Below are 16,453 nucleotides of genomic sequence, written 5' to 3' on the forward strand. Positions count from 1 at the left end.
AGCAAGCAAGCTCAGAGGCCAGAAGTATTGAACAAAGACTTGTAAAAACCTTTGTAGTGCAGTTAGTTTTCATTTTTTACCTACCAGTTGACAGCTAATGTTGTTGTTTGAGGGAGGCAGTTTCAATTGGGTATATCTTTATTTGACATTTTGATCTCACTTGTTCAGCACAGCAGGTTATCTGGACATAAATCTCCGTGTGTGTGTGTGTGTGTGTGTGTGTGTGTGTGTGTGTGTGTGTGTGTGTGTGTGTGTGTGTGCGTGCACATGTGTGTGTGCACATGTGTGTGTGCACATGTGTGTGTCCATGCATGCCCGTGTGTGTGTGTGTGTGTGTGTGTGCACGCGCATGTGTGTGTGTGTGTGTGTCTGTGTGTGTGTGTTCGTTTCTATGTTATATTATTTGACCTGAAACAGTCTGGTTAGTTGACTACGGGTGAGACTTATACCTAAGACTTATAGAAGCTGTGGGTTTGTTTACGTTGTAGAAGTGATGGAACTGCAATGAGCCTCTCTAATAGCTGACAGTACTATGGCACCAAAGTGATTGCAAACATTTACTGACATACACATACAGTGAAACGTAACAGTTTCACACACATACACGTCACTGAACCGCAGTGTGTTTCAATGAGTCAATTTGAAGTGACATCAACAGCTACTTCCAGGTGCAGATTCCTCTGTTGCAACATTTCTCTAGTTTAGGCACTGCTAGGAGTTCAAACTTTTTCTGGTCATGCTCTGTATCAAGTGGGTGATCCCAAGTAGTGCATGAAAAGTTTGCAGCAATTGTGTTCCTGCTATATAGTTCTTTACAGTTGCTACTGCACACTGAGAAAGTACGCACGGTTTCACATTTCTTGTTACCAAAGTAGAGTTTGATGTGTTTTTTCAGTTGTTTACATTTCCCGGCATCTGTTGGTTCTGGTTGTAGTGTAGTAGTAGCAGTAGGGCTTGACTCCAGTTTCTCTGCAACTCGATTTTCATCCATTCGAAGGAATTCTTTTACACTTCGTAAGTCAAAGAGACTTGATTTTGCTGAAAGCTGAATGGCCCTACCATCAAGTGACATAGTGGAGTTAACGTAATGTCGTTTATTCCAGTCATTATTGTTCAGTTGCAGGTGTGTTGTTGCTGATATATTCATGGACCATTTCTTAACACTTGCTCGTAGAGAAGCACTATGAGGTACCTTGCATCTGCTTCCTGGCATCTGGAATCCAGCTTTAGTATCAACATATTGTTTGCCAATTTCCCCTCTGAAGTTTACACGGTATGGACAGTCCTCACATTTGTCACTGTCGAAATCAGTTTTATGACATCCTTGGTGAAAGAAAGCGGATCCGTTTAGAAATTGTTTTCCTATGTCGCCACTGAGATGTACACGATGTGGCTTTCTGTAGTTTGCTGGACGAAGGAGAGCTGTGCCATTGATATACCATTTCGCAAAGGAACTGTTGAAGTTCAGATAATGGTGATTTATATCTCTTGCCATGTGCACATACATTGAAACATTGCTGTACCACTTGTTTAGTACACCCTTGACAGTAATGTTATGTGATTTTCCTTGCTTTGGCTGGTAGAGGATGTGTGAGATCTTTTGAAAGAACCATGTCACACTGTTATTTGAAAATCTGTTTGAATAATCTTCGAAAAGACCAGGAACATTTATCAGGGCTAATCCACTGACTTTGTTTCTTTGATAGCTTGCTGATACTCTCATGTTACTATTAGGTTTGTTCACAACCTGCAGATGAGTATTGGACTCAATTGACCACTTTGATAGGTTGGTTTTAATTGACCAGTGTGCTTCATCATTATTTGCAAGAAGCAAAGATCCATTCATATTTGCAAAGACTGAACTGTCAATATCAGCGTTGATATCGATTTTGTGAGGTTTCACTCGATTTGTTTGGTAAATGGCTGCTGAGAGATGTGCAAACACTAAACCAACAGATCCACGGAGGTATATGTCTTGGCGTTTGATGATATGAGGTAAGTCGATCATGAAATGACTTCTGACGTTTCCTGGTTCGTAAGATCCATTGAACCCCATTTGATATAGTTCACATTCTGAAGCCAATTTGAAAAGTCCAGTCATATTGAGATAGTACTTTCCAAAAGAGCCACTAACGATTACTGTGTGTGGTTCACTTTCACCACTAAGCAGGAGTTGTCCAGTAATGTTGGCTTGCCATTTACTTAGGTCGACAGTCATGTCATAAGTATGTGGTAATCTTTTATCGCCAATGAAAAGGTAGAACGACAACTTGCCATTATTGAATTGTCTACGAGAGCCTCGTAGTGCAACCTGGTAGATACGATGCTTCCCAATGACCAGTGATGAATTGGCATTGATATGGGTACTGCTTAGACCAAAACCTACAGTGAAATTGGCCAAACTAGAATTGAAGTTTGCATAGCTTTCAATGTTCAGTTGAGAATTGACATTCACAATAACAACAGTGGACGAGTTAGCAAGAGCACTGCTGAGGGAGCCATCAAACACAAATGTTTTGTGTGCATATCTCCAGCTTAGAGAACCATTAACTGATCTGTCCACTCCAACTGCAGTTAGACTAGCAGCTATGGACGACTTGCTTGGTTTCATCTCATTAGTCATAATGGAGAAAATCATTTTGCTTAATTTGGGATTGGGTCTCTTGAATGAAACAGACATCTTGACTGGACCAGCTGGTGGTAACATAGGAGCAACAGGACTCCTACTTGTATCGGCATGGCTAAAGTTGATAAACATGTCAAGTCCAATGAGGTCATAAGACTTAATATGGATGTTATCCTGCAACAGTACAGCTTTAGAATTCAGAATTCAAACATTGAAATAGTAGATTTTATACCTTCTTTTGATTATCAGTTTGAAGCTGTTTAGATCTGCCATTGACTACAGCAGATTGACTATAACTGTAACAAGTGTCAACATGATATGATGAAGACAAATGGTAACAGCAGAAAATTTACCTGGCACTGAAAACAACTGATTCATCTTCTGGCATATCATGAATTGTCATAGATGTAGAATAGTCACCATGCATCAGGACAGAGAGATGTTGGTGGAACTTTGAGCTGGAGTTTGCAGAGAAGACAATTTTCGGCCTATAGTGGTAGTCATCAAGCAGTACCTCAACTTTAGCAGCCATCGTCATCCTTGAAATTGAAAGAGGAAACAAAGATATTGTATGTATCAGTCTAGGTGCAAATTGTGCAACAATGTAGATTTCTAGCTAGAACAGCTTTAGATAGAACAGTGTTACCATTGCAATGACAGTTTGGACAGGTTCAGGTGAAGCACAAGCAGTTTCTACGTATAGTTTAATTTAATAACTGTATTTTATGTAGCAGTAACTTTTCACTGTGCAGCAAGAGCAAAAATTAGTGAAGTGGTACAAACATCATAGTCAAAGATGGATTTCATTAATTTGTCTGAAATCATTGGATTATAGTTGGGTTGAGATTTTTCGAATTTCTTCATGTTGTGTGAAAGAGGTGTGCTTAGTGTACATGGTGTCTTACCAGGGATGAATGTTCATATTTCCTTCAACAGTTTCTTGTGGTTCACCTCCAACCATCTTTTGTAAGAACGAGGGAGCAATCAACGACATTAGAGGATGATCATTGTGGTACTCAAAGCGAGTAGAAAAGTCAAATTGGATGTGGCCAGCTGCTGCAACAGTCAGATTAATTGGCATGCCAATGATTGTAGGGACAACTCTTTGGATGTTCATGAAACCAGCTGTATGGTCCAAGCTGGCTTTGCCACGATAAATGGAGTATGTTCCACTTGCGAAGTAGTCAATGAAGGATGACATTTCTCTTCGTAAAGATCCAGCTTTGGAAAAGAAGTCGAGAACACGATCACGTGCTGTGTTTACTTCATGTTGCGTGGTATGTGGTCTGAAGTTATTCCAAAGCAGCTCATCACCCATTGCTTTGACATACATGGAGAAGCTAGTTTTCTCATCATGAACACCACAAAAGTAGTCATACGCATCTTTCTATGTAAACATGAGCAAGATATTTAGAGCGTGTTCACACGGACCTAATCATGATTAGTGTAATGCTATTCTAACGTCGTTCCAACGCTGTAAAGAGTAGTATTACTACCACATTGTGGCGTTAGTGGTTGCACGTGACTTTGGTACATGAAGTAGTATACAAGAAGAGCATGCCGCTGATGTTTCTGATGTGGTGTTGTATATTTAACTGTGCAAACGCAGCAACAACATGGCGACGTATACTGAAGCACATGCAGATGTCTACTACATGCGTGCCTGTACATGTGACAACTTTCTGCCGTCCCTGAAGGAGCTGCCAGAGAAAGCAAACTAAATGTTTCCCTCTTCAAAACGTAAAGCAATGGACTGGTCAAGACAATTCACGCGAATTCTTGCCCGATATGACAGATGAAAACTGTCAAGACTAATTACACTCACGTGTCCACGTGACTTACTAATCATAGTTAGCAGTGTGAACGCGCTTGTGCTAATGTTGGTCTAATCATAGTTAGCCTAATCATAGTTAGTCCAGATGTCAGTGTGAACACTCTCTTAGATGGCAGTAGTCAGTAGCAAGTGACATATTTACTTACAGGTAATGATCCAAGGCGAACATGTCCTTTTGATCCAAATATCATGCTACAGAGCAGCTCCTCAACGCCGGTGGCTCGAATACCCGCCTAAAATATATGTAATGAAAGATGCATGCAAGTACATTGTGTAATAAGCCAACCTCAATAAAATCCATGTCGTATCCAAACATATGCATTCTCATTTTGCTTCTGGCAAAGCGAGGTATTCGACTAGCATTGGTTGACACATAATCAAGGGTCAAGGATGCTCCCATGGAATCTCGTGGAAGAGGCCGGACAATATCACCTGTAGAAGAATAGAGTTGTCACAAATCTGTGATCAAGTCTCTGAAGTGTAATTACTCATTGATTTGTAATAGTGGATGTAGTGTGATGAGAAGAATGAATGGCTTGCATATCTGCTGCACTTTTCAGAAGCTCCTGTCCATTTTTCATAGTAAAACATACTGGATCGTCTACACACAAGGCAGCAAAACAAATCTAAGTTTCTCGTTGATAGCACATGTTGTATTGTTGTTACAGATTTCTGAAACTTGGATCGTGAGTGTTCCGTAGAGTCTTCAGGAAGCTGCAGACATAACTAAGGACCTCTGAGTTATGTCGCTCACGATGAGCTTGCTGCAGTATTCGTCTCATTTGTTGACTTTGAATAGGACCATGACGTGCAACTTCCATAAACGTTGCAAAAGCAGCTATTCTTATTTCATTATTTGTGCTTGCCAAGTAAGTTTGAAGTGCTTGTTCACGAACCTGCACACAAACAGGACAGTTGAAAATATTATTCAATATGAATCAAGCTATAATTACTGCAAGAATCTAGTAATAAACACACAAGATTTGCTTGCATGCATTGAGTTGTTTGACTGCAAATTGTGCATCTATCCTTCTCTATATAAAAGGCATTTTGTGCGCACACGTGTGTGTGTGTGTGTGTGTGTGTGTGTGTGTGTGTGTGTGTGTGTGTGTGTGTGTGTGTGTGTGTGTGTGTGTGTGTGTGTGTGTGTGTGTGTGTGTGTGTGTGTGTGTGTGTGTGTGTGTGTGTGTGTGTGTGTGTGTGTGTGTGTGTGTGTGTGTGTGTGTGTGTGTGTGTGTGTGTGTGTGTGTGTGTGTGTGTGTGTGTGTGTGTGTGTGTGTGTGTGTGTGTGTGTGTGTGTGTGTGTGTGTGTGTGTGTGTGTGTGTGTGTGTGTGTGTGTGTGTGTGTGTGTGTGTGTGTGTGTGTGTGTGTGTGTGTGTGTGTGTGTGTGTGTGTGTGTGTGTGTGTGTGTGTGTGTGTGTGTGTGTGTCTGTGTGTGTGTCTGTGTGTGTGTGTGTGTGTGTGTGTGTGTGTGTGTGTGTGTGCGCGCGTGCGTGTGCATGTGTGTGTGCATGCACGTGTGTGCATGTGTGTGTGTGTGTGTGTGTGTGTGTGTGTGTGTGTGTGTGTGTGTGTGTGTGTGTGTGTGTGTGTGTGTGTGTGTGTGTGTGTGTGTGTGTGTGTGTGTGTGTGTGTGTGCGCGCGTGCGTGTGCATGTGTGTGTGCATGCACGTGTGTGCATGTGTGTGTGTGTGTGTGTGTGTGTGTGTGTGTGTGTGTGTGTGTGTGTGTGTGTGTGTAAGGAATTAAATACATGTTGACTCAACATGTGTGTGTGTGCGCGCTCGCACGTGTGTGCGTGTGTGTGTGTGACCTTAAAAATGTTGAAACTGCTAACCTGCAGCTTGAAACCCAAGTGTCATAAGGATGTATGCATACATACATATCAGGTATAGCTACAGGATGACATTCTTTAACTGTGACATAGACATAAATTCATCGTCACTGCTCTAATGGGTACGATTAAACTTAGTATTCTGGGTTTGACAAGACATAAGAGATTTAGTGATTTCATCATTCATAGCTTAAATATTAGCATTTTGTTAATGGTTAATTCTCTACCGGTAGTGGACTCCTCTTTCCAATGCGTTGTAGAGCATTAATGACAGCAACACGACCTTCAACCAACAGTCTCTTGTCGTTTATGTATTCTTTTAACACTGCTATTGATTGAGGAACTCCAGCATTGCCATAAGCCTTGATAGCGTGAAGAGCTTGTTCCCAATTTCCTTTGTATTCTGAATGTTGTGGATTTTCTGATGGATTGTAGTCCTGAGGTATTGGCTTAATGTTGTTCTTAAGTTTTGTTTGAAGGTATGTAAAAGCCTACAGCAAACGGAAACTTTTCAAACTGTATAGTCTTATAGGTATTTTCTCTTACCTTAGCAAGTTCATTCTTGCAAGAAATTGGACTGTCATGAACCCTGTTGATGACTGTACCTAGTGTCAGGGTGCTACTCTCATAAGATTTTCTATTCACAGCTATGTCCTGCAAAATAGATCACTCAATTTATGTCATGTCATTATTACTAGTTGTAGTATTACAGACTGACAAGAAGGTAAAGTTTGTATAATGGTTATTAATTAATCTCTTATGTACACATTTTAATTTACCAGAGCTCTTTGGAGGAGTTTGCAGGGATTTGCGAAGTGAACAGGTGCAGCCGCCAAGCTAAGTGCCAATGCTGTTTTTCGTGTCTTGCTCAGATCATATGTAGGCTCAGTCAACTTTTTAATGAGATCAAAGCTTGCATCAGTGAACACAAATGGCAAGGCATCAAGGAAGACTGAGCTACAAGTGTAAGAAAACACAATCAGTTACCATGAAGTGCATGTTATCCACATCATTTTTACTATTTATGATCGCCTTTTTTGAGATTGATCATCAGGTAGTTTAGATTTTCAAAGCTCATACTTCTCATTACAGGAATCAGTTCCAAAAACAACTGTGGGATAGCGTCTGGGTTGGCGTTAGTGATTCTTGCAATGATGTCAGTAGCACTCAGCTCGCTATATTGCCTAACTTCTGATCCAGTAGAATAATCGAATAACAGTGATATGCGATGTCTGTTTGACACGGGAACTAGACACCAAAAGCGCAACCTTTGAATTATCATTCAAAGTAATAAGGATAGCGATTGGGTGTACTTTTCTGTTTGCAGTTGCCTTGTGTCTGTCTTCTTACAAGCCAGAAAGTTTGGCTGTAGAAACATGGACGAGTAGAAGCAGTATATGACTTTATCTATATATATACTGATTACTTGATGTGTGTAACAATATGGCCAGCTTCTTTGGACATGGGAGCTATTTCTTCAACTTGGATCAGCTCAGCCAATGTTATACTGTGTGCCATGTCCAGTCTATAGACTGCAGTCATTGTTCCATATGTAAACTTGGCTTCTTGAGTCTAAATATAAACAGTCATTGTTCTGTTGGTGATAAATATAACAATACTTTATTGTTTATGCCAGGATCACGCACCTGGCTTGGCATCATATTGGTGTACTTTGGTCGACCTTCACATTTCTCAGTTTCTCGATGTTTTGTCATTTCAATTTCGTTGTCAAGGTGGGACTCTGTTATACGTGTCTCACACTTTCCCAAGACATCTTCCTAATAGACAATTTCAATTCAGTATAATTCTCACACACAACAATATGTTTATTGTTTAGTTAACAAGTACAGGTGGTGCTTTACCTCGTCAACTATTTGAACATTGTCCTTTCCTTTTGGTTTGACTTGAAAAGCACTCACTATTCCTCTCTTTAGGTTTAGTATTGCTCTATTTTCACGAGGGTCAGGATAAATTGCGCTGACTACACCATTTGCCATGTCAAATGGCAAGGCCCATTTCATGAGCTGATCACACCACATGCTGTCCTTTGGAGTAGCATCTTGAAGTGGAACACTGTCACACTTGTCAATCTGCATGGATTACAGTCATGTAGTGATTACACCAGAGAGAGATTGTACAAAACTTGCCTCTAGCTGAAATCGGTTTGAATTTGAAAAGCTACTTAGGGAAATCGTCAAGGTAGTCCTGATGCCACTGATATTTTCAGATGTACCAGGAATGCCATTGTAAGCAACTGCACGATATTCATACGTTGAAGTTCCTGCAACATAAATTTCTCTTATCAACAGTTTTTAAAATCTAAAGACCCAACTGCATGTGTCTTACTGGTTTCACAAGGATTTTCATTGGACCCTTGCATACCAAAACAGCAGTTAGTCTCATTTATTGCTTGTAATTAGTTTCATTTATTGCATGCAACAGATGTGTATTCTTACTTCCATAACTCAATCCAACAAGCACAGCAACCAAAGGAACCAGCATGTTTGGTTGATGTGCTCTTGTAGAAGGATGCTGATGGAATGTAATAAGAAAGGAGTGCCAGGGTATATCCGCTTTACTAAACAATACCTTATTGATACAACACAAAACAATTGGCAACATATAAGATAAATACACTCAACACAATGTCATTAACACCAAGCTTGTGGCATGGATGTGTGGGAATTTGTTCACAAGTTTAGCGAAGACATTAGAAACACCGGGGGGGGGGGGGGGGTTTACATTGCTGTAAGTAAAGGGTATTCCTACAGTAAATTTAAACTTTACCCTGGACTAATGAATATAGACCAGCTTCAGATTGTCAACACCATATAGAAACTCAATTTCCAGTTGTGGCCAACAAGTAGTCTGAAGGTCTAAGAGAGTTGAAATAGATTATTCTAGTGGAAAGTTTTGCAAAAGCCTCATATCAGAAGTGTCAATTAGCACAATTTGAAATTGTATAAAGACTTGGCCAAGCCAGGGCTGATGTCTACTTGAGCAGGTGCAGAAGAATAGTGTGGCTCTTATGTCTCCTTTGAGCTTGCATTTTTCAGAAATAGTCAAATTGGTGTTGTGTGTCACTACAGTGCCTAACTGATACAGACGGTCTGAGCAGTTCTAGCAAGTTGAAGTATGACTCTCCCAATGTTCTGCTTCAATTGTCAACTCACTATGAATTACACCAACTAATTAAATCTTCTTTTTTTACTATGAGCAGTTTATACCTTACTCATTCTTTTTGTTGGTAGCAAGCGTTGCTGTGCAACATGGGCATGGTCAGAGATTACGGTAAGAATCAGGAGCACACTCGAAAAGGTAAGAATTAAACAATACTTTTATCTACATAAAGCTTTGAAATTGTATGGTGCATCGGGAGAGAGGGTCTGGCTTGACCTTCTTGTCTCTGATATGCAGAAGATATACACATGTGTATGTAGTATGACTGTAAGTGGGTTCCACCAGGACAACAGTGTAACGTGTACCAACAAATTATATATGCATCAACACAAATATTGATGTTTTATTGCAATGACACAGACATAACAGTGAACCGTGTTCTCTCTCATGAGAGTTAACAAAGTGCAAACAGTGTTGTCAATGAGTCATTTTGAAGCAATGCATGCACTCCAAATCTGTCTTACACTTGTCTCTTGCAACCCAAAAACACAGGCACTTCCAACAATGTAGGAGATGCGTTGTCATATTTCTCTTCTCCATCATCTTGTTTAATGCACTTGGCCAGTATCAATCTTGTGTAGGTAGAATACAAAGTTTCACATCCACTACTGCACATTTGCTCCTCAATTGCACCTCTGCATTTCTTTTGTAGGTATTCGTGTTGCACAAATCCCTTCACAATTTGACATCTATTTTCTTCAGTTTCCCTACTGGATGGTATTGGCTGTTCATTGGTGCTTGTTTCCAATCTATATATGCTATGCATTCGAAGGAATTTCCTCACATTTGGTATTTCAAGTAGACTTGAATTGGCTGACCATTGAATTGCCCTACCATTAAGCGACACATTGGATCGAACATAGTGATGTTTACCCCAGATTTCACTGTTCAGATTCAGTTCAGTAGTTGCAGACAAATTCATATACCACTTTCCAACGTTTGCCCATAGTGTAGCATTATGAGGTCTAACATCACTTGGCAGTTGGCAGGAAGCTGTGGCATTGACAAACACTTTTCCAACAGAACCATTGACATGAAAGCGGTAGGGTCCCTCACATGTTCTGAGGTCGGATCTATTACATCCCTTGTTAAAGACAACTGATCCGTTTAGAAAGTATTTTCCAATGTCACCGCTGAGATGTACAAGATGTGGCTTTGTGTAGTTTACTGGACGAAGGAGAGCTGTCCCATTGATGTACCATTTAGCAAAGGAACCATTGAAGTTCAGATAGTGATGTTCATTTCTCGCCCTGTACACATACATTGAAACATTGCTGTACCACTTGTCCAGCTCACCCTTGACAGTAATGTTATATTCTCTACTTAGGTTTTGCTGGTGGAGGATGTGTGAGATCTTTTGAAAGAACCATGTCACATCGTTTATATTTGAAAATCCGTTTGAATAATTTGTGAAAAGATTAGGAACATTAATCTGGGCTAATCCACTAACTCTGTTTCTTCGATAGTTTACCGATACTCTCATGTTACTGTCAGATTTGTTCATGACCTGCAGATGAGTATTGGACTCAACTGACCACTTATTCAGTGTGGTATTAATTGACCAGTGTGCTTGATTATCATCTGCAAGAATCAAAGATCCATTCATTATTGCATAGATTTTGCTGTTAATGTGAGCATTGATATTTATTTTGTCAGGTTTTTCTTGATCCATTTGGTAAATGGCTGCTGAAAGATATGCAAACACTAAACCAACTGATCCATTGAGGTATACATCACGGCGATTGAGGATATGAGGCAAGTCAATCATGAAATGACTTCCGATGTTTCCTTGTTCGTAAGATCCATTGAATCCCATTTGATATAGTTCACATTCTGAAGCCGATTTGAAAAGTCCAGTCATATTGAGATAGTACTTTCCGAAAGAACCACCAACAATTACTGTGTGTGGTTCACTCTCACCACTCAGCAGGAGTTGTCCAGTAATATTGGCACGCCATTTACTTAGGTTGACAGTCATGTCATAAGTATGTGGTATTTGTTTATCGCCAATGAAAAGGTAGAATGACAAGTTGCCATTATAGAATTGTCTACGAGAACCTCGTAGTGCAGCCTGGTAGATACGATGCTTCCCAATGACCAGTGATGAATTGGCATTGATATGGGTAGTGTTTAGACCAAAACCTACAGTGAAATTGGCCAAACTAGAATTAAAGTTTGCATAGCTGTCAATGCTCAGTTGAGAACTGGCATTTACAATAACAACAGTGGACGAGTTAGCAAGAGCACTGTTGAGAGAACCATTAATTATAAAACGCCTGTTTGCAAGGCTCCACCTCAGAGAACCATTGATAGACCTTCCAGCTCCAACAGCATCTAGGCTAGCAGATGTTGAAACATTCCCAAGTTTGAATCCGCTTGTGGTAAAAGAGAAGACTATCTTGCTCATGTTGGCATTAGGTCGCTTTAGAGAGAGAGACATTGTTGCTGGACCAGCTGGTGGTAGCATAGGAGCAATAGGACGGTCAGATCTGTCGGCAGAGCTGAAGTTGACAAACATATCAAGGCCGATGAGGTCATAAGATTTGATATGAATAGTATCCTGCAAGCAAACCAATGCAACTCTGCAACAACTTCTTACACAATGAATGACAAAGTTTTACCTTATCAGTGCGATCTGTTTGAAGCTCCTGAGACTTGCCATTAACTACTGCAGACTGACTGTAGCTGTAACCAACATGAATGAGAGATATAGACGTTATTTCTACTACAAAAGCCCTACCTGGCATTGAAAATAACTGTCTCAGTTTCTGGCATTTCATGGATCGTAATGAATGTGGAATGGTTGCCATATATCACAGCAGAAACATTTTGATGAAACATCGAGCTGCACTCAGCAGAGAAGTTCAGTTGTGGTTTGTACTCATAGTCGTCAAGCAAAACTTGAACTGTTGTTGCCATGATGATCCTAGGAATGTAAAAGCAGAGTTACACGTGCAAGTGTGTAGATCATTATCATAGAAACCAAACTCAACAACACAACTACATTTTTGTTCCAGCATACAAACATGACATGCAGATAACATTCAATCACAATGTGTTTTACTTGGGATGAATGTTGATGTATCCTTCAACAAAGTCTTTTTCTTCTTGATTAAACATCTTTGGTAACCATTTTCGCCATCTGGCAGGAATCATTGCGAGTACAGGATGGTCATTGTGGTAGGTGGCATATGTAGAAAGGTTGAATCGTATGTGGCCAGCAGCAGCTACAGTCAGATTAATTGGCATGCCAACAATGGTAGGAATAACTCTTCGAATGTCCAAGAAGCCGGCTGTGTGGTTGAAGTACACACTGTTACTGTGAAGCAAATAACTTCCACTGTTGAAGAAGTAGTTTACTATAGACTGAAATTCTCTTCGGAAAGGTCGATCTTTGGTAAAGAAATCAATAATGCGATTACGGGTTGTGTCAATTTTGGATAAATTTGTGTGTGGTCTAAAGTTATTCCACAAGACTTCATCGCCCATTGCTTTCAAGTAGACAGAAATGCTAGTGTTTTCATCGTGAGTACCACACAGGTGGTCATACGCATCTTTCTGTTCAAACAAGTAATAGATTAATATGGATAAGACATCAATTGCAAATAGAACACAATGGTTACAGCAAATGATCCAAGGCGAAGGTAGCCTTCTGATCCCAGAAGCACAGTGCATAATAGTTTCTCAATGCCAGTGGCTCGCACACCAGCCTAACAAAATATTTAGTATACTAGACATGCACAAGTCTGTGCATGATGATTAGGCAACCTCCATAATATCCATGTCATATCCAAACAAATGAGCTCTTATCTTGCTTCTTGCAAAGCGCGGGATGCGACTCGCACTAGTTGACACATAATCAAGGGACAACGAAGCTCCCATAGCATCACGTGGCAGTGGGTTAAGCATATCTCCTAAAAAGAAAGAACGGTTATTACCAGAGAATGGCTGATCTACACCCTTGTTCAACCACTTGCCCATCGACTTGTAATAGTGGAGGTAGTGCGATGAAAAGAACGAATGGCTTGCACTTCTGCACTTTGCAAATGCGTTTGTCCATTTACCATGATAAAACACACTGGACCGTCTACATTCAAGACAGCAACCAAATACGCCAGTGATCGATAGCAAGTGATGTATTACTGTTTACAGATTTCTGAAAGATGGATCACGAGTGTGTTGTAGAGTTTTCAGGAAACTGCAGACGTAACTCAAGACTTCTGAGTTGTCTGATTCTCGAGAAACTTGCATCAGTGCTTGTCTCATTTGGTGACTTTGAACAAAGTCACGACGTACAACTTCCATGAATATTGCAAAAGCAGCCGTTCTTATTTCGTTTTCATTCCATCTTGCTAGGTACAGTCGAAGTGCAAGTTCACGAACCTAGAGCAAATTGAGTGCACAATTTGTATACACAATGTACTAATACTAAAAACAATTTGTTCATACCCTCAATGGACTGTTCCTTCCTATTCGTTGCAGGGCATTAATAGCAGCAACTCGACCTTCAATCAATAATGTCTTTGTGTTTACATATTTTTCCAGCAATGAGATTGTCGTAGGAATTCCAGCATTTCCAAGAGCCTTAATGACATGAAGAGCTCGCTCCCAATGTGCACGGTACTTAAACTGTCTGGGAAATTCTGATGGATTGTAGTCAAAAGGTAGTTTATGAAGTGCAGTTTCTGCCTCATGTATAAGATATTGAAGAGCCTACAGCAAACGATACCAGCTCCAAATTTACAAACTTGCATCCTTGTTTTGATGATACCTTATCAATGTGCACTTGACAAGTATATGGATGGGATTCATGAACCCTGTTGATAACAGTACCCAGTGTAAGAGTGCTTTCACGACTGTCTAATTTCTCGGCCAGTTCCTACAAACAAATCACTCAATAAGAATCATTTTGCTACAGAATTATACTGTTATATATATATACTTTGTACTAAACTTATAAAATGTAATTTTTATTATAAAATCTATAGTTGTAAGTTATAAAATTAATTAAATAGCTATTTAATTCACCATTAACTTAATTTACCAGAGTTAGCTCAAGTAGCCTGCATGGATTGGCAAATTGAATGGGTGCAGCAGCCAAGCTGAGTGCCAATGCTGTTTTTCGCGTCTTGATCAAATTGGACTTTGGTCTAGCCAATTCCACGATTAGATCAGTTGCAGCATTGGTGAAAACAAATGGCAAGGTATCGAGGAAAACAGAACTGCAAGCACAGAAAACAAAGCAATCATGACAATGAGTATGTCTGTCGTATCCAAATAGATTTAGTTTTACTCACAACTGCTTGTCATTATTCTGAACATTCGTCCTGAGTTCTCTGAGCTCCTTCAATCTCATCTCTCGCATTGCCGAGATCAATTGTAAGAACATGTGTGGAACAGCTTTTGGATCTGCAGTAGTTATTTGTTCAATAAGGGATCTAGCATCCAACTTGGTGCTCAATGGTTCCGGTGAAGAAATGCTGTAGTTGAAGGACAGTTGTCTGTTGTCTCTGCCATTTACATTGATCACAGAAACTAACCACGAATTACATCAATCAAGTCTAACTGTTAGTGATAATGATGGCAGTCAAAGTACCTGAACGATCGCACTCATCATTCACAAGCCAGAATGTTTGGCTGCATTGACACCACAACTTTCATTCTAGACATGTAAGCTTACCAACAATAGCCACTTACTTGATGTGCGTAACAACATGGCCAGCTTCCTTGGTCAATGGAGCCAGTTCTTCAACTTGAATCAGCTCGGCCAACTTGATGTCACCCATACTGTTCAGTCTGTAGACAGCAGTCATAATTCCATACGCAAACTTGGCCTCTTGAGTCTAATCACCAAGGCCTCATTGTTTCATTTTGAATCACAACATACATTTTCAAGCACCAACCTGACTTTGGACCATAATCGTGTGCTTGGGTCGACCCTCACATTTCTCAGTTTCTCTACGTTTCAGTATCTCAATTTCCTCTTCTGCGTGGGACTCTGTTATTTCAGTTGTGCATGTTCCTAAGACATCAACCTGAAATAATTCCAATTCAAAACACAAATTATATAAAACACGTTCAACAACTGTGGAAAATGTAGATAACCTCGTCAACCACTTGGACATTGTTCTCTCCTTTGGGACTAACTTGAAAGGCACTAATGATTCCTCTCTTTAAGTTCAGAATATGTTCTTCTTCACGAGGTTCAGGATAGATGGCAGTAACTTGATCATTTTTCATGTCAAATGGCAGGACCCACTCGATTAACCGATTACACACTTCGGTGTCTTTAATGGAAGTAGCTTGAAGTGGAGCACTTGCACATTTATGAATCTGCCAGTAGAGTACAGTTGCAGTGATCACACGGGAAAAGTATATCATAGGAGAGCTACCCTTAGTTGAAATTGATTTGACTCAGGAAAGGATGTCACAGAAAATGTCATGTTCATCTGAACTCCGCTAACATTTTCTGAAGTGCCAGGAATCCCATTGTAAGCAACAACACGATATTCATATGTCAAAAGCCCTGCAACAGAATTTCAAATTTATACTTTGTAGCGGCTAGTGATGTGACTGTATCGTTTGCTTACTGTTACTGTTACAAGGAAGCCTTGAAACAATAGAGGCTAAAAACAACACATCTTTAGAATTAATCTTCCCCATTATTACATATACCATGCAGCTGTTTGCTTACTTCCTTGAGTCAAACCAACCAACACAACAGCCAACAGGACCTGCATGCCTGGTTGATGTGTTCACTGGAGTGGCGGCTGACAGAAAGAGGAGGATGTGGATGTACCTGTCATAAAAAGCAGCTCTCCTATCCTAACAATGCTATCATGATGATTTAGCACCTAGAGCATACATGAGGTGAAGAACACACCCTCATTATTGCACAAGAAAGATGGGATTTGAAAAACCTACAGCCATCTGCACGGTATCGACAGCTATATCTACATCTACAATACTGAGATGCTC

At 40.2% G+C, this 16,453-nt stretch overlaps 2 protein-coding genes across 2 annotated transcripts; both read right to left on the minus strand.

Moving 5' to 3' along the window:
• Positions 1–544: 544 nt before the first annotated feature.
• On the minus strand, positions 545–8,846 carry LOC134185519 (uncharacterized). The gene is made up of 19 exons (XM_062653322.1): positions 8,752–8,846; positions 8,642–8,668; positions 8,443–8,576; positions 8,158–8,385; positions 7,942–8,073; positions 7,722–7,867; positions 7,609–7,661; positions 7,315–7,543; positions 7,075–7,252; positions 6,842–6,949; positions 6,523–6,786; positions 5,127–5,356; positions 4,949–5,061; positions 4,747–4,892; positions 4,607–4,693; positions 3,532–4,013; positions 2,980–3,165; positions 2,859–2,922; positions 545–2,800 (listed from the first exon to the last, which is right to left on the minus strand). Exons 1-19 carry the CDS (start codon positions 8,795–8,797, stop codon positions 659–661), a joined length of 4,995 nt encoding a protein of 1,664 aa, XP_062509306.1. The 5' UTR covers positions 8,798–8,846; the 3' UTR covers positions 545–658.
• Positions 8,847–9,787: 941 nt separating this feature from the next.
• LOC134185627 (uncharacterized) lies at positions 9,788–16,397 on the minus strand. The gene is made up of 19 exons (XM_062653463.1): positions 16,170–16,397; positions 16,066–16,101; positions 15,868–16,001; positions 15,581–15,808; positions 15,379–15,510; positions 15,173–15,318; positions 15,072–15,112; positions 14,773–15,010; positions 14,520–14,697; positions 14,247–14,354; positions 13,925–14,188; positions 13,626–13,858; positions 13,453–13,562; positions 13,244–13,389; positions 13,099–13,185; positions 12,540–13,033; positions 12,216–12,401; positions 12,097–12,160; positions 9,788–12,035 (listed from the first exon to the last, which is right to left on the minus strand). The coding sequence occupies exons 1-19, from the start codon at positions 16,213–16,215 to the stop codon at positions 9,936–9,938; spliced, it is 4,971 nt and encodes a 1,656-aa protein (XP_062509447.1). The 5' UTR covers positions 16,216–16,397; the 3' UTR covers positions 9,788–9,935.
• Positions 16,398–16,453: the final 56 nt, after the last annotated feature.

Source organism: Corticium candelabrum, chromosome 10 (genome assembly GCF_963422355.1).
Source record: "Corticium candelabrum chromosome 10, ooCorCand1.1, whole genome shotgun sequence".
Taxonomy (NCBI): domain Eukaryota; kingdom Metazoa; phylum Porifera; class Homoscleromorpha; order Homosclerophorida; family Plakinidae; genus Corticium; species Corticium candelabrum.

Bases quoted from the DNA above. Each gene is read 5' to 3' on its own strand.
- LOC134185519 (XM_062653322.1), bottom strand. From the start codon at position 8,797: ATGCTGGTTCCTTTGGTTGCTGTGCTTGTTGGATTGAGTTATGGAA. The intron at 7,868-7,941 runs GTGCGTGATCCT...GTTTATATTTAG, and splicing joins CCAATATGATGCCAAGCCAG to ACTCAAGAAGCCAAGTTTAC. The intron at 6,950-7,074 runs GTAAATTAAAAT...TCTATTTTGCAG, and splicing joins AACTCCTCCAAAGAGCTCTG to GACATAGCTGTGAATAGAAA.
- LOC134185627 (XM_062653463.1), bottom strand. From the start codon at position 16,215: ATGCAGGTCCTGTTGGCTGTTGTGTTGGTTGGTTTGACTCAAGGAA. The intron at 15,809-15,867 runs GTAGCTCTCCTA...CTCTACTGGCAG, and splicing joins CAAATCAATTTCAACTAAGG to ATTCATAAATGTGCAAGTGC. The intron at 15,511-15,580 runs GTTATCTACATT...GAATTATTTCAG, and splicing joins ATGTCCAAGTGGTTGACGAG to GTTGATGTCTTAGGAACATG.